At 40.7% G+C, this 25136-nt stretch overlaps 1 protein-coding gene and 1 non-coding gene across 12 annotated transcripts in view; both read left to right on the top strand.

Annotated features, from left to right (window-relative positions):
* DIP2B (disco interacting protein 2 homolog B) overlaps positions 1-25136 on the top strand; it is a 265307-nt gene that overhangs the window by 161362 nt on the left and 78809 nt on the right. For 4 of the 11 annotated variants that reach the window (XM_063610474.1, XM_055294831.2, XM_055294830.2 and 1 more), the window contains 3 exons: positions 9114-9239; positions 21381-21593; positions 24614-24769. In XM_063610474.1, the coding sequence (XP_063466544.1) occupies positions 9114-9239; positions 21381-21593; positions 24614-24769 (495 nt within the window). Of the gene's footprint in view, positions 1-4002; positions 4033-9113; positions 9240-21380; positions 21594-24613; positions 24770-25136 lie in introns of all 11 variants that reach the window. The other 7 variants (XM_063610470.1, XM_063610471.1, XM_063610472.1 and 4 more) reach the window with 3 other exon arrangements.
* On the top strand, positions 5954-6059 carry LOC129492379 (U6 spliceosomal RNA). Its single transcript, XR_008660840.1, has one exon. It is a non-coding gene; the product is annotated as a U6 spliceosomal RNA (small nuclear RNA).

Below are 25136 nucleotides of genomic sequence, written 5' to 3'. Positions count from 1 at the left end.
AAGGTAGACCATTGGAATAACAAGTTCAGAGCTAGACAGGCGTATATCTGGGAATTTAGTATACAATAAAGATTACATTACTAATCACCAGGACAAAAATGTACTTTTAAATAAATGACACTAGGACAGCTGGAAAAACATTAATTAGCTCCATATCTCACACCATGTATAAGCATAAACTTCAGGCCAGGTGTGGTGGCTCACACCTGTAATCCCAGCAAGTTGGGAGGCCAAAGTGGGCAAATCACTTGAGGTCAGGAGTTCGAGGCCAGGCTGGCCAACATGGTGAAACCCCATCTCTACTAAAGATACAAAAAAATTAGCTGGGTATGGTGGTGAGTGCCTGTAGTCCCAGCTACTCAGGATGCTGAGGCATGAGAATCACTTGAACCTAGGAGGCGGAGGCTGTTGTGAGCCGAGATTGTGCCACTGCAATCCGGCCTGGGCGAAAGAGTGAGACTTTGTCTCAAAAAAAAAGTATAAACTTCAAAAATCAGAGATCTATATGTAAAAAAGAAACCATATTAAGTGCTAGACGAGCCCATGCACTGTGGCTCATGCCTGTAATCCCAAACCTTTGGAAAGCCGAGGCGGTTGGATCACCTGAAGTCAGGAGTTTGAGACCAGCCTGGCCAACATGATGAAACCCCATCTCTACTAAAAATACAAAAAATTATCCAGGGGTGGTGGTGGGTGCGTGTAATCCTAGCTACTCAGGAGGCTGAGGCAGGAATATTCGCTTCAACCTGGGAGGCGGAGGTTGTAGTGAGCCAAAATCATGCCATTGCACTTCAGCCTGGGCAACAAGAGTGAAACTCTGTCTCAAAAAAAAAAAAAGTGCCAAATGAAAACATCCCAAAACTTTCCTATAATCCAGCCTATAGAAAGCCTTATAGAAAGGCTCAGAATGCAGATGTAATTTTAAAAACTACATAAAATATTTTTGTTGTGGTTAAAAAACACGTAAATTTATCCTTTTGACAGTTTTTAAGTATACATTACGGCATTGGTAACTGTACGCATGTTATTGTACAGCAGATCTCTAGAACTTCTTCATCTTGTGTGACTGAAATTCCATACCTGTTGAACAACAACTCATTTCCCCCTCCTCTCAGCCTCCAGCAACCACCATTCTACTTCCTGCTTCTGTGAATTTGAGTATTTCATATAACTGGAATCATGCAGTATTTGTCTTTTTGTGATTGGCTTATTTTACTCTGCACAGTGTCCTCAGGGTTCATCCATGTTGTAGCATATGATGGGATTCTCTTATTTTTTTAAGGCTGAATAATATTTCTTTGTATGTATATACCATGTTTTACTTATCTGTTCCACAACAATGGGGATTTGGTTGCTTCCACATCTTAGTTATTGTGAATAATGCTGCAGTGAACATCAGTGTACAAATATCTCTTTGAGATCCTGTTTTCGGTTCATTTGGAGATATATCCAGAAGTGGAATTGCTCGGTCATATGGTAAATCTATTTTTTTAATCTTTGAGGAAACTCCGTACTATTTTCCTTAGAAGCTATATCATTTTGCAATCCCACCAGTGGTGTACAAGCATTCCAATTTCTCCAAATCCTCTTCAACACGTATTTTCTGATTTTTTGATATAGGAAAAAATTCTAATGGATGTAAGTAAGGTATGGCCGTTCTAGTGGCTGTGAAGTAGTACCTCATTGTGGTTTTGATTTTCATTTCCTTGAAGAAAGTGATGTTGAGCATCTTTTCATATGATTGTTGGTTGGGGAAATGTCTATTCAAGTCCTTTGCCCATTTAAAAACTTGGGTTAATTTTTTTTTGTTACTGGGTTATAAGAGGTCTTTATTTTGGATATTAACACCCTACCCAATATATGGCTTGTAAATATTTTCTCCCATTTTGCAGGTTATCTTTTTATTCTGTTGATTGTTTTGTGTTGTGCAGAAGTTTTTAAGTTTAATGTAGTCTTACTTGCCTGTTTTTGCTCTTATTGCCGTGTTTTTGGTGTCACGTTCAATAAATTGTTGTCACATCCAATGTCATGAAGCTTTTTCCCTCTGTTTTCTTCTAGGAGTTTAGTTTCCGGCCTTGCTGGTTAGGTCTTTAATCTATTTTGAGTCAGTTTTTGTATATCATGTTAAATAAGGACCCATTTTTCATTCTTTTGCATGTGGATATTCAGTTTTCCTAACACATTTGTTGAAGAGACGATCCTTTCCTCATTGTGTAGTTTTGGCACCTTTGTTGAAGATCATTTGACCTTCTATGTGAGGGTATATTTCTGGGCTGTCTATTGTTCCATTGGTCTTCCTGTCGGTCTTTATGCCAGTACTAAACTATTTTGAATACTGGAGCTTTGTAATCATTTTTTTAAAAAATAGGGACACAATCTCACTGTGTTTCCCAGGCTGGTCTGGAACTCCTGGGCTCAAGCGATTCTCCCCGCTCAGCCTCCCAAAGTGTTGGGATTACTTGTGTGAGCCACCATGCCCATCCTGTAATAGTTTCGAAATAAGGAAATATAGGCCGGGTGTGGTGGCTCACACCTGTAATTCCAGCACTTTTGGAGGCCAAGGCAGCTGGATCACTTGAGGTCAGGAGTTCAAGACCAGCCTGACCAACATGGTTGAAACCCTGTGTCTACTAAAAATACAAAAATTAGCTGGGTGCGGTGGTTCATACCTGTAATCCCAGCTGTTTGGGAGGCTGAGGCGGGCGTTCACGAAGTCAGGAGTTCGAGACCAGCCTGACCAACATGGTGAAACCCTGTCTCTACTATAATACAAAAATTAGCCAGGCATGGTGGCGAGCACCTGTAATTCCAGCTACTTGGGAGGCTGAGGCAGGAGGATCACTTGAACCAGGAGGCAGAGGTTGCAGTGAGCTGAGATTGCACCATTGCACTCTAGCCTGGGCGATAGACCGAGACTCCATTTCAAAAAAAAAAAAAAAAAAAAAAGAAATACGAAGACTTCAGCTTTGTGCTTCTTTTTAAATATTATTTTGGCTATTTGGAATCTTTTGAGATTCTATGTAAAAAGTTTAGAATTGTTTTTTCTATCTCTGGAAAAAAAATGCCATTGGGATTTTGATAGGGATTCCATTGAATCTTTAAAATGCTTTGGACAGTAACGACATTTTAACAATATAAAGTCTTCCAGTCCATGAACACGGGATCTCTTTCCTATGTCTTCTTTAATTTCTTCCAGAGATGTTTTACAGTTTTTAATGTACCAGTTTTTCACCTCCTCAGTTAAATCTATTCCTAAGTATTTTGATGTTATTATAAGTGGCATTATTTTCTTAATTTTCTTTTCAGGTAATTCATTGTTAGTGTATAGAAACACAACTTTTTTTTTTTTTTTTTTTTTTTTTTTTAAAGAAACAGGGTCTCCCTCTGTTGCCTAGGCTGGAGTGCAAGTAGTGTGATCATGGCTCAGGCAGCCTTGACCTCCTGTATTCAAGTGATCCTCCTGCCTCAGCCTCCTGAGTAGCTGGCCCTAGAGGCACATGCCACCACATGGCTAATTTTTTATTTTTTGTAGAGGTTGTGTTTTATTATGTTGCCCAGGCTGGTCTCGTACTCTTGGGCTCCTGCAGTCCTCCCATTTTGGCCTCCCCAAATGCTTGGATTACGGGTATGAGTCATCACACCTGGCCCGAAAATATAAGGAAAATTAAACAGAGAAGGCTGATACAAAAAATGGCCAAGTGACGTGAACATTCACTTCACTTAAAAACAGACAACATAAAATGGCCTTTAAGTCCTCTGTAAAAATGTTTAATCTCACTAATGATCAAGGAAACACAAATTAAAACTATACTAGGATATGAATTCTTAGCTGTCAAGTTAGCAGCAATCAAAAAGCTAGACAACACACTCTGAAGGTTAGGTGGTGGGGAAGTAGGTATACCTGTACATTGCTAGTAGTAATGCAGTGTAGTAAAAACTGTTTTGGGGGAGGAATTTTTCAAGATGTGACAAAATTTAACACGTATTTGCTTTTTTATTTAGAATTCTCTCTTGTCAGAATTTACTCTGAAGGTAAGCCTTGATTAGTGTAAAAATATATTTGCAGGAGGCTATTTGTTGCATTGTTTTTAACTGTAAAATATTAGAAACATCTACATGCCCAGACATAGGATAATAGTTGAATAAACTGTGTACAGTAGTGTACTCTACAGCTGTGAAAAAGAATGAAGAAAGCTGATAGAGAATGATTTCCAGGGTATATTGTTAAGTGGAAAAGCAAAGTGCAAAAAAATACAATATGCTTACTTTTGTGTATGAAAGACAGGGAAATGAAAAGATACACATGTCTGCTTATTTGTGTAAAAAATAGTAAATATGTATGTATCTACTACCTATAGCAAAGGTGGGTGGGATTGGGGCAGAAGTGATTGTTCAGATAGTAATAATTCTTTAAGCTAACTTTTTGGTATAGTTTTGACTTTTGAAACATGTTAACTTTTAATCAGCAAGATTGGGAAAGACTTATAGAATATAAACAAAAAAATGAACCTAACTATGTGAACTATATAACCACATCGAAGCAGGAAAGGATGAGAACTAACTCAAACAGCTTTTGACCATGATACTCTAACTATATGTCCTCAGTCTAAAGGCCAAAAGGACTACAAATAAATACTGAACACTAGTTAGAAGATTTATTTTTCATATTGACGTAAGATAGCAATTTTTGGCTGGGTGCAGTGGCTTACGCCCATAATCCCACCACTTTGGGAGGCCAAGGCGGGTGGATGGCTTGAGCCCAAAATTTGAGAGCAACCTGGGCAACATAGTGAAACTGCATCTCTACCAAAAATACAAAAAATTAGCTGGGTGTGCACCTGTGGTCCCAGCTACTCACACGAGTTTGAGGTGAGAGGATTGCTTGAGCCTGGGATGTGGAGGTTACAGTGAGCTGAGATCATGCCACTGCACTCCAGTCTGGGTGACAGAGTGAGATCCTGTCCCAAAAATAAAAAATAAACAATTTTTAAAATGTACTTTCTGTGTATGGTAGGATTAAGGAATGAGTAAAATATATTGAGAATATTGTTTCATCCTATTAGAGAGGGGAATTATAAGTGGAAAGAGGGAAAATTAGAATGATGTTGAATTGGAAATGGAGGTATTAATATGAACTCATCATTTTAAATATAGTTAGAAACAGTTGTAGTTATATGTGTATGAATTTCTTGATCCACCAAAAGGTCTTAGAAAAGATACCCCAATAGCACTGAGTACCCCTGCTTCTAAGATCTTGGTTTTTAAATACCATTCATTTTTCACTAAAAGGAGACACTTTTCCTTGAAGAAAGGTATAATTCTAGGTGTGGAGCAGGAAAAGTACCTCATGAGCATGGAATATCTTATGTCATAAAACAACTGCTCAAAATGATGGAACTGTGTCCAAAGGACATAAGAACCAGTATGAAGGGACTCCTATTGGCCAAGTCTGCCAAAATAGGAGCATCAAAATAATGATAGTAACAGAATAGTCATGGAATGAAATGAGAATCAGTGGGCTCATAGTGATACAAATAACTAGGGGAGAAAGGAAAACTTTTTTTCTTTCGAGATGGAGTCTCGCTCTTTCACGACCAGGCTGGAGTGCAGTGGCGCAATCTTGGCTCACTGTAACCTCCACTTCCCGGGTTCAAGCAATTCTTGTGCCTTAGCCTCCCAAGTAGCTGGGACTACAGGCATGCACCACCATGCTCAGCTAATTTTTGTATTTTCAGTGAAGGTGGGGTTTCGCCATGTTGGTCAGGCTGGTTTCGAACTCCTGACCTCAGGTGATCACCCTCTTCGGCCTCCCAAAGTGCTGGAATTACAGGCATGAGTCACCATGCTGGCCAGGAAAGCTTTTTCTTATAATAAATACCAACTAATAAATATAGAAGAAATGGTGGAGCTATAAAATTATCGTATTGTAATTGTTATTATCGTAATTGATTCCGTGCTCACTTGAGCAGCACATATACTAAAATTGGAACGATACAGGGAAGATTGACATGGCCTCTGAGCAAGGTGACACACAAACTCGTGAAATGTTCCATTAAAAATAAAAAATATTTTTTAAAAAATGGCGGGCGCGGTGGCTCACACCTGTAATCCTATTCACTTTTGGATGCCAAGGCAGGAGAATCCCTTGAGCCCAGGAGTTTGAGACCAGCCTGGGCAACATAGGGAGACCCCATCTCTATTCAAAGAAAAAAAAAAAGTTGATTCCACCAAGAATTATCAATGGATGCTAAAACTAGTGAGTTGAAAGGTTGATAAAGTATGTAACATGTACATAGTCTCAAAAGTATCCTCCCATGAATTACTTATTAATTGCAAACGGAAGAATGGTAAGTTTACAATGAGTTTATTTAGCAGATACCATAGTCACCAAAGTAACCAACTTTGCAATTAAAGTTATATTACCATAGTGGAGCAGACACCTCCTGACATCATGTTTTGAGAAAGACATTATTTCTGGCTGGGCGTGGTGGCTCATGCCTGTAATCCCAGTGCAGCATTTTGGGGGTTGAAGCAGGAGGATTTCTTGAGACCAGTAGTTGGAGACCAGCCTGGGCAATGTAGTGACACCCCATCTTTACCAAAAAAGAAGAGGACAACAAATTATTCCTATGGTATTTCTGCCAATTTGCATAACCTGAAATTGATTATAAGGAAATATCAAGCAAGCCAAAATTAAAGAACATTTTACAAAATAACTAGTCTGTACAAAAATATCAAGATAATAAAAGAAAAAGTAAGGCTGAGAAACAGTTCTGGATTATAGGGGAATCAAGAGACAGGACAACTAAATAGGATTTCCTCTAGTAGATCCCAGATCAGGAAAAAAGGTGGGAGGGAAAACCTATAGCGGACATTGTTGGTAGACTATGTTGGAATATGGATTGTGGGTTAGATAATAGTTTGTATCAATGTTGAATTTCTGTATTTTGGCTGGTAATCCCAGCACTTCGGGAGGCTGAGGCGGGTGGATCGCTGGAGCCCAGTTCAAGACCAACCCTGGGCAACATACATAGCAAGATCTCATCTCAAAAAAAAAACCAGAATTTCTGGGGTTTGTTGTTTTGTTTTTTTGAGACAGAGTCTTGCTCTGTCGCCCAGGCTGGAGTACAATGGTGTGATCTCGGCTCACTGCAACCTCCGCCTGCTGGGTTCAAGTGATTCTTCTGCCTCAGCCTCCTGAGTAGCTGGAATTACAGGCGCATGCCACCATGCCTGGCTAATTTCTGTATTTTTAGTAGAGACGGGGTTTTACTGTGTTGGCCAGGCTGGTCTCGAACTCCTGACTTCAAGTTATCCGCCCACTTAGGCCTCCCAAAGTGCTGGGATTACAGGTGTGAGCCATTGCACTCGGTCAATTTTTCTGGATTTTGAATAATATCCTGGGGTTATATAAGAGAAAATTCCTTATTTTTAGGAAATATGTTTGAAACATTTCTGGAGAAAAAGTACATATACTTTGATCTCAGCAGATTTTGTAATTAATTCTAAGAAAATAATTAGACATGTGCTAAGGTGAAAATACTGAATTATTCTTTCTATGAATAGTTTCAAAAATTTGGAAATAACCTAGTATCTGATAATAAGGAGTTGTGTAAGTAAATCATGGTACATTCATGCAGTGAAATACTATGCAGCCCTTAAAAGTTATGTTGTTGGTCTGTATTTACACAGTGAGGTGTTTCTGCTTGTATTAGTGGAGGTTTTTTGGTTGCAAGAAACAGAAGCTGGCCGGGCACGGTGGCTCACGCCTGTAATCCCAGCACTTTAGGAGGCCGAGGTGGACAGATGACAAGGTCAGGAGTTCAAGACCAGCCTGACCAAGATGGTGAAACCCCATCTCTACTAAAAATACAAAAATTAGCTGGGCGTGGTGGCGCGTACCTGTAGTCCCAGCTACTTGGGAGGCTGAGACAGGAAAATGGCTTGAACCCGGGAGGTGGAGGTTGCAGTGAGCTGAGATTGCGCCACTGCACTCCAGCCTGGGCGACAGGGCGACATTCCATCTCAAAAAAAAGAAACAGGTCAACTTACATAGGCTACCTTAAATAGCTGAGGTAGGTCATAGAAACAAATCAACATTTGAGAAACCCCTAGAAAGGAGAGATAACTCTGGGAATCTCAACCTTGAAGTTTAAAACCTTCCTTCTTTCTAGGGCATTGTCACATTGTCATTAAAGTGATTCCATTTTAGGACCTGCAGTTTCTTGATTCAGAGTTTAAATTAAAAAAAAAAAAAAGGATCTCATTGGTCTAGCTCTTATGTATATTTACTTCACAGAGAGGTATGGAAGGATAGTTTGTGTGTGGATTAGGCCCATTCCTAGACAAAAGGAAACTATTTTTTTGTGACTTAGGAAGCTACCTCAGCTGTTATCTACCTCAGTAAGATTTTGTAAGAGTTTTTTTTTTTTTTTTAAAGCAGAATACAAAATACTGTGTACAGTATGATTCAATTTTGTGGAACTATAGAGTGAGCTTTGGGGTGGGGGTAGAAAATGAAGAGTTTTGTCTGGATGTGTTAATTTTGAGATTCCTATTAGACATTCAAGTAGAGAGCTGAAATTTTTTGTGCCCAAAGTGGCAAACAAGTAACATCTGCCCTTATGTTTTTTTAGATCAAAATCAATCCTTCTCTTCCTGTGGCATAGAACTGAGAGGTCTCAACCAAGTTTTCTTTCAGTTAAGAAAATCCTAAGCTTCTTTTCTTGAAAAATAATGAGTGTTCTCCAGCCACCTGCACAGCACTCATTCCATTTGAGGCAGGGTTTCCTGCTTGGCACAGATGCATGTTAGACTCAGTATTCTGTCCCCACCCACCTCCCCACATCTCTGTCAACTCTTTGTCTGGTATGTTAAGCAGTCACACATCATTCTGGACTTCATTTTCCTCCTCCATAAAATTATCCTTGGCTTCTTTTATTTTTGTTTTTGATTTTTATTTCTAATTGGTCTTAATCAAATTATAAATAAAAATCACCTGAACATCCCCTTTACCTTTTTTTTTAAACAATTGAGGCAGTGATAGTTCAGCTCACAGTGATAAACACTTTTAAGAGCCGGAAGCTAATAAATGCAAATGTTTACTTTTTCAGATATCCACACAGAAGCAGTTCAGGCTGCACTGGCAAAGCATAAAGAACAGAAGATGGCTTTGCCCATGCCAACCAAAAGGAGATCCACATTTGTTCAGTCTCCTGCAGATGCCTGCACGCCTCCTGGTAGGTTTATCAGAGCTTTTTCTCTCTGACAGTTACTACCTTGATGTTCCTGAAATAAGTTCTGCTTTTTCTTTTCTGAGGTAAGAACCAGAATCTTCTCCCCACCATTAGAGGAATATAAGAGAACACTCTGAGGTGGCAGATTTTGCTTGTCATCTCGTAAACAACACACAAAAAGATGCCTTAAGAGTAAAACTATACAAAACTAAACAAAAAAACTTTCCTTCTGAATTTCCTGTCTTTTTTTTTTTTGGCTGTAATCCCCAAACTTATGTAGTCATAGATACAGGCCAAAGCTTAGGCCAAAATCCTGCTGTGTTAAATAACCAGTTTCATTGTCACCCAATATACTACCTGTAGTCATATATTTAATTCATTTGTACTCCTAAACCAAATGCTTCGTCTCTGCAGCAGGCATGAGAATAGTTGAACTTGTGACAAAAGTTTTTGTGTCATTAACAATTGTGGAAGAGCAATCATGCAAAGTTGTAATGGACCTGCAAAACGTATATAAGTGTGTTTATGTGTGTGTGTTAATGTATTTTGTACACATTTATACATTTTTTAAGAATCTACTTTTTATAACGGGGTCATGAGATCAGTGGGAACTAGGTATCTTCATCCCATCCCTGTTCACCAGACTTGAATCCTTATGCTCCCTAAGGTAAATTTAAGAGTTACAACTTCATATTTGAGGAATAACTAGAAACAATCTAAGTTGTCTAGTCTGTTCAGAATCTTTCCCAAAGTTTTTTAAAACCTTAAAAAAATTTTTTTTAAACTTCTCTAGTGGAAGCTCAAAAAAAATTTTTTTTTAGATCAAATCCCAGACAAGATCTTGATATAGGCCTTTGAGACTAAACATAGTAAATCTATTTCAGAGCCTCAATATAGTGTTCTCTTTCTACTTTCATGTTACTGGTAATGAAATCTTTGAGAACAAATTTCCCCATACTTTTTTGGCCTAAACTACTTACTATGTCTTTGGGGAGATTCCTAGGTTGCCTTGTGGTTGACTTTGATTCACAGCTGTCAAGTTGTTGAGCTGTTCATACTGATCCTATTCCCTGATCCAGATTAATATTAATAGTTTTCTTCTCGGTTTTGGCTAACTTTTCAGAGCATTTGGGTATGCTGTGGGCTCATTAACTGTGTGTGCTTTTTTTCTTCACATCTGTGGTGTCAATATGTTTGAAAGAGAAATAGCTCTGTGGCTTCAAGTGTTTCTCAGAATGTATCACAGGATACCTCTAGCTGGCTATCACAGTAAGACAGTTTGTGTCTATAATGGTGCATACCTCAAACCTACTCATTGAAAATCTTGGATGGTTTCCTTTCCACATTAGTGCAGCACAAGTTGGGTCCTCATGGACAAGGGGGGCTCTCAGTTTAGTAGCTATTCCTTTTTGGCAGATTACACTGCAGTGTGGCTGAGGGTTCAGTTGCAGTAAATGGCAAAGGGTAGGGAGCAGCATGACATGTAGTTCTTGGAAATAATCCCTTCCAAAGCTGTATCAAAGACATGCAGTTTCAGAGTAAATAGGCTGCCCTTATGGCTTTGGGTGAAATGTGAGAATGCAGCAAAGACCTTGAGAATGCTCAGAAGGAGTAGAAACCTTTATCCCCTTTTACAAAAGTCACTGCCTGAGGGGAATTCACCAACTCTAGAAACAAATCGCAGCTGTTCGTTGCTGAATGAGACTGTAGTCCTTTGAAATTAACTATAGGCCTCTGTATTTCTAGACACTAATGTTCTCCTCTGTCTGCAGCCTTGAAGTTGTGGCCTAATGTTCTTGATCATATTACGTGTTTTATACATAATAATTTCATGATTCCAAAGATTACAGTCCTTTCTCCTAAGACTTGTATTCAGCAGAACAGAGTAATAAAAAGGTTCTGTACCCATTTATCTCCTGTTCTGGGGATCTCTGGATAGTATTTGAGAAGCCTTCATGTGCTGTGAGGGACATCTGTGTTGTCAAATAGAAGAGGAATTCTCTCACAACAAGGGGAAACATTGAGCGCACGCTGCGTAGTGATTTCTCACACAGCCCCCACATGGGATGTCTTGATGCTGTCATGCAACAATTACACACATGCCTAAGACAAATACTTTGCTCTAGTGAGGAAATGTGGGAAGAACTCTTATCATAAGGCTTTCATTAGCCCCTTTCATTTTAGGGAGTAGAATTTGCTCTTCCCACATTAGGAATTGATTCCATTCTCTCCAAGATCTTAAGAACTACCAATTGGCTGTTTCCAATGCCTAGTTGTAGTTTAATCCTACATCAGTATCTCCCAGAACTTGTTACAGCCTAACCCAGCGACGTGGAATAGGTTTTGTCTCGCATATGTACTCTGATAGCCACAGAAACACTGAAGCGTAGAAGAATGCCGAGGCTGTGTTCAAGGGAAGGGAGGAGGAAGAAAATTTACATTAATCATTGCCATTAAAAGCTTTAAAAAAAAAATCAGCTTCTGGCCAGCTACCAAAGTGACCTAAAGCCGGGTGCGGTGGCTCATGCCTGTAATCCCAGCACTTTAGGAGGCTGAGGCGGGCAGATCAGGAGGTTAGGAGTTCGAGATCAGCCTGATCAACAAGGTGAAACCCTGTCCTGGCTAAAAATACAAAAATTAGCCGGGTGTGGTGGTGCTGTAGTCCCAGCTACTCAGGTGGCTGAGGCAGGGGAATTACTTGAACCTGGGAGGCAGAGGTTGCAGTGAGCCAAGATCGCGCCATTCAGTCCAGCCTGGGTGACAGAGCGAGACTCCATCTCAAAAAACCAAACAAAAGTGACCTAAAAACAGTTGTGAGGCCAGGCTCAGTGGCTCACGCCTGTAATCCCAGCACTTTGGGAGGCTGAGGCGGGTGGATCACAAGGTCAGGAGATCGAGACCATCCTGGCTAACACAATGAAACCCCATCTCTACTAAAAATACAAAAAATTAGCCAGGCATGGTGGCAGCGCCTGTAGTCCCAGCACTTTGGGAGGCCAAGGTGGGTGGATCACAAGGTCAGGAGATTGAGACCATCCTGGCTAACACAGTGAATCCCGTCTCTACTAAAAATAAAAAAATTAGCCGGGCGTGGTGGCAGCGCCTGTAGTCCCAGCTACTCGGGAGGCTGAGGCAGGAGAATGGCGTGAACCCGGGAGGCAGAGCTTGCAGTGAGCCGAGACCACGCCACTGCATTCCAGCCTGGGCGACAGAGCCAGACTCCGTCTCAAATAAATAAATAAAACAGTTGTGGCCAGGTGTGTTAGCTCATACCTGTAATCTCCACACTTTGGGAGGCCGAGGTGGAAGGATTGCTTGAGCCTAGGAGGAGACCAGCCTGTGCAATATAGTGAGACCCCATCTCTACAAAAAATTAAAAAGTTAGCCGACTGTGGTAGTGCATGTCTGTGGTTCCAGCTACTTGAGAGGCTGAGGTGGGAGGATCGCTTGATCCCCAGAGGTCGAGGCTGCAGTGAGCCGAGATCAACCAACCTTACTCCAACCTGGGAGATAGAGTGAGACCCCATCTCTTTTTTTGAGACGGAGTCTAGCTCTGCCCAGGCTGGAGTGCAGTGGCGCAATCTTGGCTCACTGCAAGCTCCGCCTCCCGGGTTCACGCCATTCTCCTGCCTCAGCCTCTCCGAGTAGCTGGGACTACAGGCGCCTGCCACCACGCCCGGCTAATTTTTTGTATTTTTAGTAGAGACGGGGTTTCACCGTGGTCTCGATCTCCTGACCTCGTGATCCGCCCGCCTCGGCCTCCCAAAGTGCTGGGATTTACAAGCGTGAGCCACCGCGCCCGGCCGAGACCCCATCTCTTTAAAAAAATAAAAATAGCAAACAAAAAGTTGTGCTACTCTTGCAGGGAAAAATTAGCCTAATATTTTACAGGATTTAGTTACATCTTTCTTTGTACACTGCCTGAGATGTTACAGTGTACATCATAAAGCACATCTTGGGTCAAGGCTCTCACTCTGCACTTGCTGTCCTGCATGCACCTGGTTTCTGGGATAACTTCTACAGTGCACCAGCCAGTCAGCTTCTTTGGGAGGCACTCAATACATAACTGTTTGAATTACTGAACTGATGAAAATTTAGAGCTGCTCTTTTTGAGGGATTTAATAAAAAGGATTAAGGAGTAAAATATGTCAGATATTTTGGCTTTATTTATAGTATCATATAGTCTGGAAAATATGGTAAATAGTTGGCATGGGAAATAATTTGTCTTTTGTTCACAGATCACTCTCAAATGATAAGATGTCAGTCACCCTAAAATTTGCTTATTGATATGTACACTAATTTCTATCTTGTGAATTAGAAAATTTAAATTCTCTAAATTGGTAGCAATCTATGGTTCTTTTAGTGCTTGTGGCCTTTTTCAGAGTCTTTTAGACTGCTTGAATTACTGCCACCCAGTTCCCTTTATGTGCTGAAATCATTTACTAATGTCATGAGGCAATTACCTCAGCTCTTTCTTTGTAGGGGTTCTTTGTGTAATGCTATTACTCATTCATACAGAAAAGCACAATGCAAAAACTACAGCATATATTTTTTCCCTCTAAGCTTTTTCTGCACCCTTGTGGACTTACCCATTGCTGCATTCTGAGAGTGCACAGATGACCAAATAGACCACGTAATGACCCTAAAGCACAGTAAGCTATTTCAGCTGGCTTAAATTTAGAAGTCTGTCTCATACAGGGCTCTGCTTGAGAGTAGCTGGAGTAATTCATAGGGCCAGAAGACAAGGAGAATTTCCCTCCTTTTTTTTTTTTTTTTTTTTTTTTGGACGCAGTCTCTGTCACCCAGGCTGGAGTATCGTGGCTCAGTCACAATTCACTGCAGTCTTAACCTCCCAGGGTCAAGCACTCCTCCCACCTCAGCCTCTCTAGTAGCTGGAACTGCAGGTGCATACTGCCACACCTGGCTAATATTTTTATTTTTTGTAGAGATGGAGATGGGATCTCACTATGTTGCTCAAGCTGGCCCCAAACTCCTGGGCTCGAGAGATTCTCCCACATCGGCCTCCCAAAGTGTTGGGATTATAGGCATGAGCCACCACACCCTGCTCTGTATTTCTATATATTATATCCAGGAACAGACTGGGATATTATCCTTTTAACCTACTTTAATAATGCTTCATGGAATTATAGTACATTATGGTATGCAAAGAACTTTCACATACTAATGACTGCCCTGTGTCATTTGTTTCTCATAAATACTCTGTAAAGTAGGAAGGGCAGATTTAGAGATAAGGAAATAAGCAGGTTCATAGTAATTTGCTCCAGGTCAAATAGCAATTAAGTGTCAAACTCAAAATCTTCTTGGTTGTGTTCATTATTCCAAGTGTCTTGTTTATTTAGAAAATTCTCTTTACTTTATAGCCACGGCTCATGCCTATAATCCCAGCACTTTGGAAGGCTGAGGCCGAGGATCCTTTCAGCCCGGGAGTTTGAGACCAGCCTGGGCAACATAGCAAGAGATCTCATCTCTACAGATAATTTTTTTAAATGCCTTCATAGTGCTAAATAAAATAAAAATTTAAAAAATTAGCTGGGTGTGGTAGTGTGTGCCTGTGGTTCTAGCCACTCAGGAGGCTGAGGTGGGAGAATCACTTGAGTCAAGGCTGCAGTGAACCATAATCACAGCACCGTACTCCAGCCTGGGTGACAGTGTGAAACCTCAACTGAAAAAAAAAAAAAAAATTCCCCTTTCCCTAATAGATACTCATGTGTGTGCATGGTACTGGAATGAGCATTTTTACAACCAAATCAAATAACTGTTGCCTTCTGAATGCTTATAGTCCTAAATATATATCAGTCAGTTAATTTGAACTTAGAATACCTGCTGATTTACCAGGTTGGGGAGTCTTTCCTAAATATTCTAATTTTAACCTAAACCACAAAGTAAACAAAGTTGGCAAATCAGACCTCCATAATAAATGTGCTCTAATTAATAGAGTCAGATCATTTTAATAGTGTATTTTATGATTGGTGTGGGGTATGACCAATGGTCCACAATTACTTGAGAGACTAGTGAATATCCAGTGTTCTTTAAGTCAAAGTACAATAAAAACCCACTGTATCCGGTCGAATTTGTTTCAATACCTGATTGTAAAATTTAAGGCTTGCTGGTAAGAGTAATGTTATGGTTACCATTTATTGCATGCCCTCAGTGTACCAGTCAAAGGGCTAAGTGCTTAACATATATTTTTTTCATTTTTAGTTCACTCAACAGTCTTCTACCCCATTTTACAGATGAGAAAACAGGTTTAGAGAGGCTCAATAACTTGCCCAGACTTCTGTTTTTAGACATATCAGTTAGATAACCTGAAAATTATCTCCTAGAAAGATAGAGGAAAGAAAATGTTCTTTTGGAAATACTGGATAAAATGTAACCAGCTTTTAAAAAAATGTATACAAGAGCAAGGGAGAATGATGAACCCTGAAAATCAGAATGGTGAGGTGGTGCTTACTTCCGCTGGGCTGTAGGGAGGAGAATCAGGAAACCAGGGACCTTAATTTTAACTATAATAATAAAACCTTGGGCCCGTCTAAGGTTGCAAGCTGGAATTGAGATCCCTGGAGGGACTTGCATCTTTAGCAGTTGGGTGAATTAGAAAAAAGGAACCTGTCAAAAAAGCTTGCCTGAGGCCGGGCGTGGTGGCTCACGCCTGTAATCCCAGCACTTTGGGAGGCTGAGGTGGGTGGATCATGAGGTCAGGAGATCAAGACCATCCTGGCTAACAGGCTGAAACCTCGTCTCTACTAAATAATACAAAAAATTAGCCGGGCATGGTGGCGGGCGCCTGTAGTCCCAGCTACTCGCGAGGCTGAGGCAGGAGACCCTGTCTCAAAAGAAAAAAAGAAAAAAAGAAATTAGCAAATTTGGCACTTTTCTTCCCTTAAAATCAGCTAGCTAAATGTTTTGATTGATTGATTGATTGATTGTTTGAGACAGGGTCTGGCTCTGTTGCCCAGGCTGGAGTGCAGTGACATGATTGCTTCCTGGGCTCAGGCAATCCTCTCAAGTAGCTGAGACTACAGGCACACGCCACTACACTTAGCTAAGTTTTGCATTTTTTGTAGAGACAGGTTTTTGTCATGTTGCCCAGGCTGGTCTCAAACTCCTGAGCTCAAGCAGTCCATCCGCCTCAACCTCCCCAAGTGCTTGGGATTACAGGCGTGAGACAATGCGCCCGGCCAACATGCTAATTGTTTATGTTTACTAATTGGTTATAAAGGGATTGTAGGCTTCTGGTGACCAGTATTCAATGGTGCCTTGTTAAAATCACAGCAGATTATAAACTGAAAGGCAAACTATGTTTTCAGAATTGTTTTCTGTTGTGTATTCATTATATATAAGAGCTTAGGGAAGATGTTTTATTTATAAGTGATAACAGTCATGAGTTTATTTTTAATCAGAGCAGAATCAGTAGGAAAATGATAAATTTCTATTATTTAATTTTGCCGGGCCGGGCGCGGTGGCTCACGCTTGTAATCCCAGCACTTTGGGAGGCCGAGGCGGGCGGATCACGAGGTCAGGAGATAGAGACCACGGTGAAACCCCATCTCTACTAAAAATACAAAAAAAATTAGCCGGGCGTGGTGGCGGGCGCCTGTAGTCCCAGCTACTCGGAGAGGCTGAGGCAGGAGAATGGCGTGAACCCGGGAGGCAGAGCTTGCAGTGAGCCGAGATCGCGCCACTGCACTCCAGCCTGGGCGACAGAGGGAGACTCCGTCTCAAAAAAAAAAAAAAAAAAAAAAAAAAAAAATTTTGCCCAAATTTCTGCAAATTCATAACAATTTCCTGGGTGACAAATTGCTTTTAAAATAATAATATTTAAGAGACCTTGTTTTGATTTTTAAAAAGATACAATCCCAGAGCAGTGCTATATTTTATGTAGACTTCACCACATAATCATCTTTTAACTTTACGCGACTAGTTTCTTATCTGTGACCATAGGGTGAGTTATTCATAGTAAGCACCTCATTTCTCAGGTGGCATGATTTGGCACAGTATTATTTTCTTCTACCAACCGTTAGTCAGTTTCTGCTATCTTTCTTTTCTTTTTTTTTTTTTTTTTGAGACGGAGTCTCCCTCTGTCGCCCAGGCTGGAGTGCAGTGGCGCAATCTCGGCTCACTGCAAACTCTGCCTCCCGGGTTCACCCCATTCTCCTGCCTCAGCCTCTCTGAGTAGCTGGGACTACAGGCGCCCGCCACCATGCCCGGCTAATTTTTTTGTATTTTTAGTAGAGACGGGGTTTCACCATGGTCTCGATCTCCTGACCTCGTGATCCGCCCGCCTCGGCCTCCCAAAGTGCTGGGATTACAAGTGTGAGCCACCGCGCCCGGCCTAGTTTCTGCTATCTTTCCCTTCGTGTTTATAGGAAGCAATTAGCCATTTAAATTACTCTTAGGAAAAATTTCAGGTTGTTCCAAATCAAAAAGAAATACACATTCCTTTTAACCATTCTCCTGGGGATTAGAAGGGGAATTAATGTTGATTGGCCAGGTGCTATGGGCTGGCACCAGTATGGGTGCTTTCTGTACAGTGTCTTTGCTCATGGTCTCCCAGCTATGGTTAGGATAAAGGCAAGTTTCCTTAGCTTGTCTTACAAGGCCCATGGTGGCCCAGTGCTACCTACTTGTCCAGTCTCATCTCCATGACTATCAGTCTTGCATCTGTGCTCTGGCTAGTCTCTGTTTCTTTAATATCTTCAAAAAGCTTTCTGTCCCCTCCAAGCTTTCTCGCATGCAGCCCCCTCAACCTGATGCTGCACTCTCCCTGCCTCTGGGCCTTTCGTAACTAATCCCTACTTAGCCATCAGGCCTTGGGTTAGGTCTTACTTCCTTGGGTGCCTGCCTTGAACTCCTCTAACTCATCTCAGTCCCATAAGAATAGGGACTATGTCTTCTTGCCCAACTTTTTATTCCTACCAACTACTGTAGTGCTTACTGTGTTTGTCAGATGGACAAATAAGTAAACAGTCTTCTCAGATGGGTAATTTTATCCCCAAGTCACATAGCTAGTAAGAGGTGGATCCCAGAGTTTGAATGGAAGACTGACACCAAAGCCATGTTTTTTTCCACTACGCTAAGCTGCCCCATAGTTGTAAGTCACTAAACACTGAAGACTGGCAGACAAACAGGATAACTGAATTGAAACAATACACCTAATTGCATAATTGATCCAATATAGAAACATAATGAAACCCATTTTCCATAAACCTAATCATGAAAATACTGGTTTTACTGTCTTTTTAAAATTGGGTTATTCTGATTTTAAACTGAAACAAATTAAAATACATATAAATGATACAATAAAATGATACAATAAAAGCAGCCCACAAATCCAATGGAGATTGTGGAATCTTGAGATAACTTACCTTGAAAATGCTTTATTCTTAAGGTCAAATTCACCTGTCCTATGGGCCTTATCCCGACTTCCTCCCTTTTTTTTTTTTTAACGCGTTTGCTAAGACAGGAATATTTGTGTCCTGGAGTACAGTTGAAATGTTAGAATATTTTCTGAAAATTATCACAAAATTATTACAAAATGCTTTCCTTAAAGGGGTACAGATGTGATTACTTCTTTTTTTCTTTAAATTTTCTTTTAATCACCTCCCTTTTGCATGATCTCACTCTTCTTTATGGACCTCATCACTTTATCTCTTTGGGATCTGGTCACTATTTATCTCTCCACCCTCATTTTTTCTCATTTTTTTCCTTACTCTTCAAAGTCTTTGCTCTACGTACAAAGAAGTACTTGAAATCCCTGACTGAGGTCGGTTCCCATCCTGCGAAACCCTTTGATTACTCCCATTTCTTAGCATCTGTTTTATTCTTTTGAAATCATCCGTGGGCTTCTGTGTCTCCTGTAAGCCTTTTTAGGGCACTTACTGTGTCATAAGCAGTCATACACTTCAGAACCCCTAGGACTTGACATAGTTGCTGCTACGTGCTGTGATTAGTACTTTTTAAAAAGCAAAAACAGTCAGTCTCAGGCCTCAGACCTTCCTCAATATGAAATAATAAGTTGGAGGTAGTACAGAACAAGAAGCAAGGGTATAGTCATTATATTTGTTTTTGTTTTCGAGATGAAGTCTCACTCTGCCTCCCAGGCTGGAGGGCAGTGGTGCTATCTCTGCTCACTGCAACCTCTGCCTCCCAGGCTCAAGTGATTCTTGTCTGCCTCAGCCTCCTGAGTAGCTGGGATTACAGGTGCGCACCACCATGCCTGGCTAATTTTTGTATTTTTAGTAAAGACGGGGTTTCGCCATGTTGGCCAGGCTGGTCTTGAACTCCTGATGTCAAGTGATCCACCCACCTCGGCCTCCCAAAGTACTGGGATTACAGGCCTGAGCCACTGCATCCGGCCCATTATTTTAACTTTCTCTCTTGCTCTGGGCCTGCAGAATTTGACTTCTGGATTAGATGAGTGTTTGGTTGTTCAGGTTCCCATTGTGAGGTGCCAGCAGTTTTCCAGCCCCATTGGTTATGTATTTGGCTCTTTGAACCAAAGCAGAACATGAACCTACAGTGTCACCTGAGTTAGAGGAAAGGGTTCTGCAGTACTAACCACAGAATATTTAATTTTTAAAAACTGAATGAAATTCGATCCACAAATTGTAAATCATAACACCCAGAAATCATTTAGAAAGGGTTATCTCACATTAGACCAAATGCCCTCTTTTTTTTTTTTTTTCCCCAGACGGAGTCTTGCTCTGTCACCCAGGCTGGAGTGCAGTGGCATGATCTCAGCTCACTGCAAGCTCCACCTCCCGGGTTATGCCATTCTCCTGCCTCAGCCTCCCAAGCAGCTGGGACTAGAGGCTCCCTGCCACCACGCTTGGCTAATTTTTTGTATTTTTAGTAGAGACGGGGTTTCACCATGTTAGCCAGGATGATCTCGATCTCCTGACCTCATGATCCACCCGCCTTGGCCTCCCAAAGTGCTGGGATTACAAGCGTTAGCCACCGCGCCCAGCCTCAAATGCCCTCTTTAACTGTGTGCTTCATAAACTTAGAACCCTGGAATAAATTACTGACTTCTGTTTTCCCCGGCTTTTGCTTCCCTATATTTGGTTGAGTTCCCCCCCCCCGCAGCACGTTTTTCTAATTTAGGCCTATTTTCCTGAAGTCAGAGCCAAGCTGAATACAGACATCAGTGGATTTCTCACAATTCTTCCCCAGCTGAAAATTAAGGAAAGAAATCCTGGTGCTGTGCCTTCTCCTGTCATGCTTGGAAAGCTTACCTGTGCCCCCTGACTGGCTGCCTTTCCTACTAAGGCCATGAATAACTCCAGGCTAAGGATTGTTTACGCCGCTTCATTCCCCAGCACCTAGCTCACTGTTTGGCACGTATGTTTTTTGTTTTTTGTTTTTGTTTTTGAGTTGGAGTCTCTCTCTGTTGCCCAGGCTAGAGTGCAGTGGTGCGATCGTGGCTCACCGAAACCTCTGCCTCTGAGGTTCAAACGATTCTCCTGCTTCAGCCTCCCAAGTAGCTGGGATTACAGGCATGCACCATCATGCCTGGCTAATTTTTTGTATTTTTAGTAGAGATGGAGTTTCACTGTGTTGGCCAGGCTGGTCTCGAACTCCTGACCTCAGGTGATCTGCCTGTCTCAGCCTGCCAAAATGCTGGGATTACAGGTATGAGCCACCACGTCCGGCCTGGCAAATACGTTTTTAACAAGAATTAAGTTTTTGTGTCTCCCTGTCAAGATCATTTCCTTAGAGACTAATATGTACTTTGTCAAAATCAATGTAGCAACATATCACAAGAAGAGATTCAGGAAGACATATTAAGTACTTCAGTATTATTTGAACATAAGTAGATGGACTAGAAAAATTTAGATACTAATTAAGCTTACAACAGAAAAGCAGGGAATAAAGTTTAAATGTTTTGAAAGAGTTTAAAAGAAAACAATTAAAAGTTACCTATGGAGTTAGGCTATTTTATTTTTGTAGGCTTTGGTCCATAGACTTTTCCTTGAGATTCTTGAGAAACTTTACATATTAATCTACCTTGAGGATGCGAATGTTTTGCTGGTGTCGAAACTGAATGTGTGATCAATGAGCAAGAACTGAAAAGTCTCTGTTCTAGGTAGGATCGAGAACTTCTTTTTTTCTAATTCCACACAGACACATCTTCGGCCTCTGAGGATGAGGGCTCTCTGAGACGCCAAGCTGCGCTCTCTGCTGCCTTGCAACAGAGCTTACAGAATGCTGAGTCCTGGATCAACCGTTCAATTCAGGGATCGTCCACTTCTTCATCCGCATCTTCTACGCTGTCCCACGGAGAGGTCAAAGGAACCAGTGGGTCTCTAGCTGATGTATTTGCCAATACTCGAATAGGTAGGAGCTGGATCTACCCAAGAAGCCCAAATTACATTCCATTTGGCTCCCAGTATCCAGGAAATAGTTTATGGTTTGTGTTAGGTTTTTCAGTACAGCCTAAAAAAAAGAATTAGAGAAAACATGACAGTTAATGAGGCAAAGATGGAAACACCAGCAATACATTTGTCATAGGAATAATAGGTATCACCTGCATTATTGGTGCGTAGTTTTGCCCACCTGAAGCCATAGCTATTTCCATAAGCAATACTCAAGCTGCAAGATATAACACCAGTCTCAGTGTGGAGTTATCCCAGCTGAAGAATATTCGATCTATTAAAAGGCTGAAATATGTAACATCTTAGATTTTTCCCAGGATTGTTACCTATATTCTGTTAAGCCAAAAACACTAAACCTGAGCAAAATCTATAACGAGCCAATATCAGTGAGGACTTTTGTCTTGACTGGATTTGTTGTCCTTGCTGCTGTGATATTGCTACACTGGAATGTGCAGGCCGAGGATATTGGTACTCTGAGCTGCTATCAATACACTGCAGATGCTGCTATACAGAGTGTAGCTTTTGCTTGCCCCTGCTTTATGTTTTGTGTGTGTGTTTTTTTAAAGAGTTGTGACATCTGCAGATAAACATACAGCTCAGATCTCTGCTTTTGCTTAATGGGTTGTTACAAATTACACCAAGTAATGTGTGTTAACATTATGTGTCTGTGATATCTTTCCTTTTTTTTCTTGACAATCAGTGCATTTTGGTGTCTTAATTTTCATCTCAGTGACCTGTCTATGTCACCTAATACATCTTTATTCTGTTAACTGATTTCTAAAAAAAGAAAAACTTGGAAAAATTTCAATTCAAGACTATAATTTTTAAAGAAATAGCTACCTTGAGGGTATGATTGCCCTCCTTAGAAACCCATGTGCCAACAGCTGATGACTTGTCCTGCACGCTTCGCTCTGCCGTGCCCTGCCCTGTCATTTCCTGAGCCTCCTGAAGCAGCTACAAAGATTTGCGTATTCACCACCTCTCCAGTCGTGGAGCAACAGAGCCATGGTTGCTGAGGTTTTATTTCCACATCTGTCTAAAAGAGACCAGTATTACTTGTTAAATATGTTATCCTAATACCCAGTTAACTTTTACCTGGATTTTTGTTAACAAGATGTTTCATCTAACCTTATATTTTTCATTGCTTCTACTACTCTGTGAAAAGTTATTGGTTCAGTTACTCACAGAAACCATTTTATCCACATTATTGCTTTTTGGATGTTTGTTGTAACAGGAGTAATTCATGTTCCTAATAGAAAAATTCAAAAATATAGGTAAAAGAAAAGTAAAATAACCTATAATCCTACCTGCCATGGATAATACTTTAGTATTATTACTGTAGTGTATATTCTTCTAGATTTTACTTACATATATGTAAGGTTTTGGTTTTGATTTTACAAAAATGAACTGTCCTAAACATAATGTTAATAACCTGCTTTTCTTAGCAGTATGTGATGAACATCTTTTACATCATTACATTACACTATTATTTTTATGGTTTCAATATACACTATTGTGTGACTCTCTGCCCTGGTTTATTTGGCCATTCCCCTATTAAATAGTGTCCAATTTTTTGCTATTATAAAAATTGTTGGATTGAACATGCTTGAACACACAACTTTGTACATTTGTCTGATTATTTCCTTAGCGTATATTCCTATAAGTTTGAATTGCTGGACCGAATAAAAATGTCTGTTTTAGTGCTTTTTGTTACCACATTATTCTACAGAAAGGTATACTGGAATATACTCATGTTAGTATATTTAAAACTTTAAAAACTATTCAACTGATAATTACAGACTTAAGGGGCATAGAGACCTTACCCCCAAATCTATTTTAGAAATTGTTTGTATTATGCTTTTTTCCTTTTTTAAGTTTTACAAAAAACTTACAAGAAAACATCTGGAGAAGTAAGAAGAAGGAAATTAGAGGGAGGAAAATGTATGATTTACAAGAATCACAGAAAGCCACTAAAAACTATGTGGTGTTTTTTGTTGTTGTCGTTACGTGTCCCTGTTGAACAGGGATCTTTTCCAGTTTACTCATTCAGTTTCTCCATGTTAAGAATCTTGAGACCTGGTGTGGTGGCACATGCCTGTAATCCCAGCACTTTGGGAGGCATTGGTGGGAGGATTGCTTGAGCCCAGGAGTTCGAGACCAGCCTGGGCAGCATGGCAAGACTCCATCTCTACTAAAAATACAAATATTAGCCGGGTGTAGTGGTGTGCACCTGTGGTCCCCATACTTGGGAGGCTGAGGTGGGAAGCTCACTTGACCCCAGGAGGTTGAGGCTGTAGTGAGCTGTGATTGCACCACTGCATTCCTGGCTGGGCAACAGCGCAAGACCCTGTCTCAAAAATAAAAAGAATCCCTATGTGTGGTAGAGTAGAATAACACTATTTAGTCTCTACTTGGAGCAAGGGAAGAACCTTGTCTGTCAAGGAGATCCAAATTAAAAGTTAAAAGTGGACTTTATCTAGTGTTTTTTCATCTGGAAACTTGTGCAGTCTGACCCACTTTCAAGATATGAGTTTGGTCTTTGGTAGAAGGGGAAACATTCTAGATAAACTATAATCAAGAAATGTTCGAGAGACTACAATATTAGTAGCCAGTTATGATCTTATTTGGTTCCATTTTGAGGTCACTGCAAGTTTTATTATGATTATTTTATAACACTGGATTTCTGCCAGCCTTTCTGTGTAGAAAATGATGTTTTGATAAACATTGAATGTGTGATTTGATCTTACTAAGGCTACTCAAGTCTTACTAAATAATAATTTTGGAAAGCTGATATACCCTGACTTAACTTACTCTTCTCCCATTGTGTCTTGCTAGTAGATTGTGATTTTTAAAGGTTGTTTTACAAGAGCCAATGCCCCCATTTATGTACTTTTCTTCCTTGTTAAAAAACAAAACCCCAAAGATTTGAAGGTTCTTAGTTTTGCTGCTAATATAATTCTAAATTTTGTTTTCTCCTCTCAGAGAATTTCTCTGCTCCTCCTGATGTCACTACAACTACCTCTTCCTCCTCATCATCTTCCTCAATTCGCCCAGCAAACATTGACCTGCCCCCGTCGGGGATAGTTAAAGGCATGCACAAAGGATCCAACAGGTCCAGCCTTATGGATACAGCTGACGGTAAGGAGTTGTTTTTGGTAGCTCAATTGTAGTGTAAACTAAACTAGAAAAATTCAAATTATGAACGATAGCTCCTAACTAGCCCAGCAGCTGCAGAACTACATTGTAGTTGGCCCACTAATAACTAATCCTGGGTGCCTTTTTTCCATCATCTGCACAGTGATAGTACTGCCACTTAATTGAACTTAGTGGATACTTCCAGAAGATACTTTGAACAAAAACCTAAATGTGGAAAAAGAAAAGAATAACAGCGGGCCAAGCGCAGTGGCTCACGCCTGTAATCCCAGCACTTTGGGAGGCCGAGGCGGGTGGATCATGAGGTCAGGAGATCGAGACCGTCCTGGCTAACACAGTGAAACCCTGTCTC

This window comes from Symphalangus syndactylus, chromosome 10, assembly GCF_028878055.3.
Source record: "Symphalangus syndactylus isolate Jambi chromosome 10, NHGRI_mSymSyn1-v2.1_pri, whole genome shotgun sequence".
Classification (NCBI taxonomy): domain Eukaryota; kingdom Metazoa; phylum Chordata; class Mammalia; order Primates; family Hylobatidae; genus Symphalangus; species Symphalangus syndactylus.
Note: the sequence above shows the minus strand (reverse complement) of the source record. Positions and strands in the feature narration are given on the sequence as shown.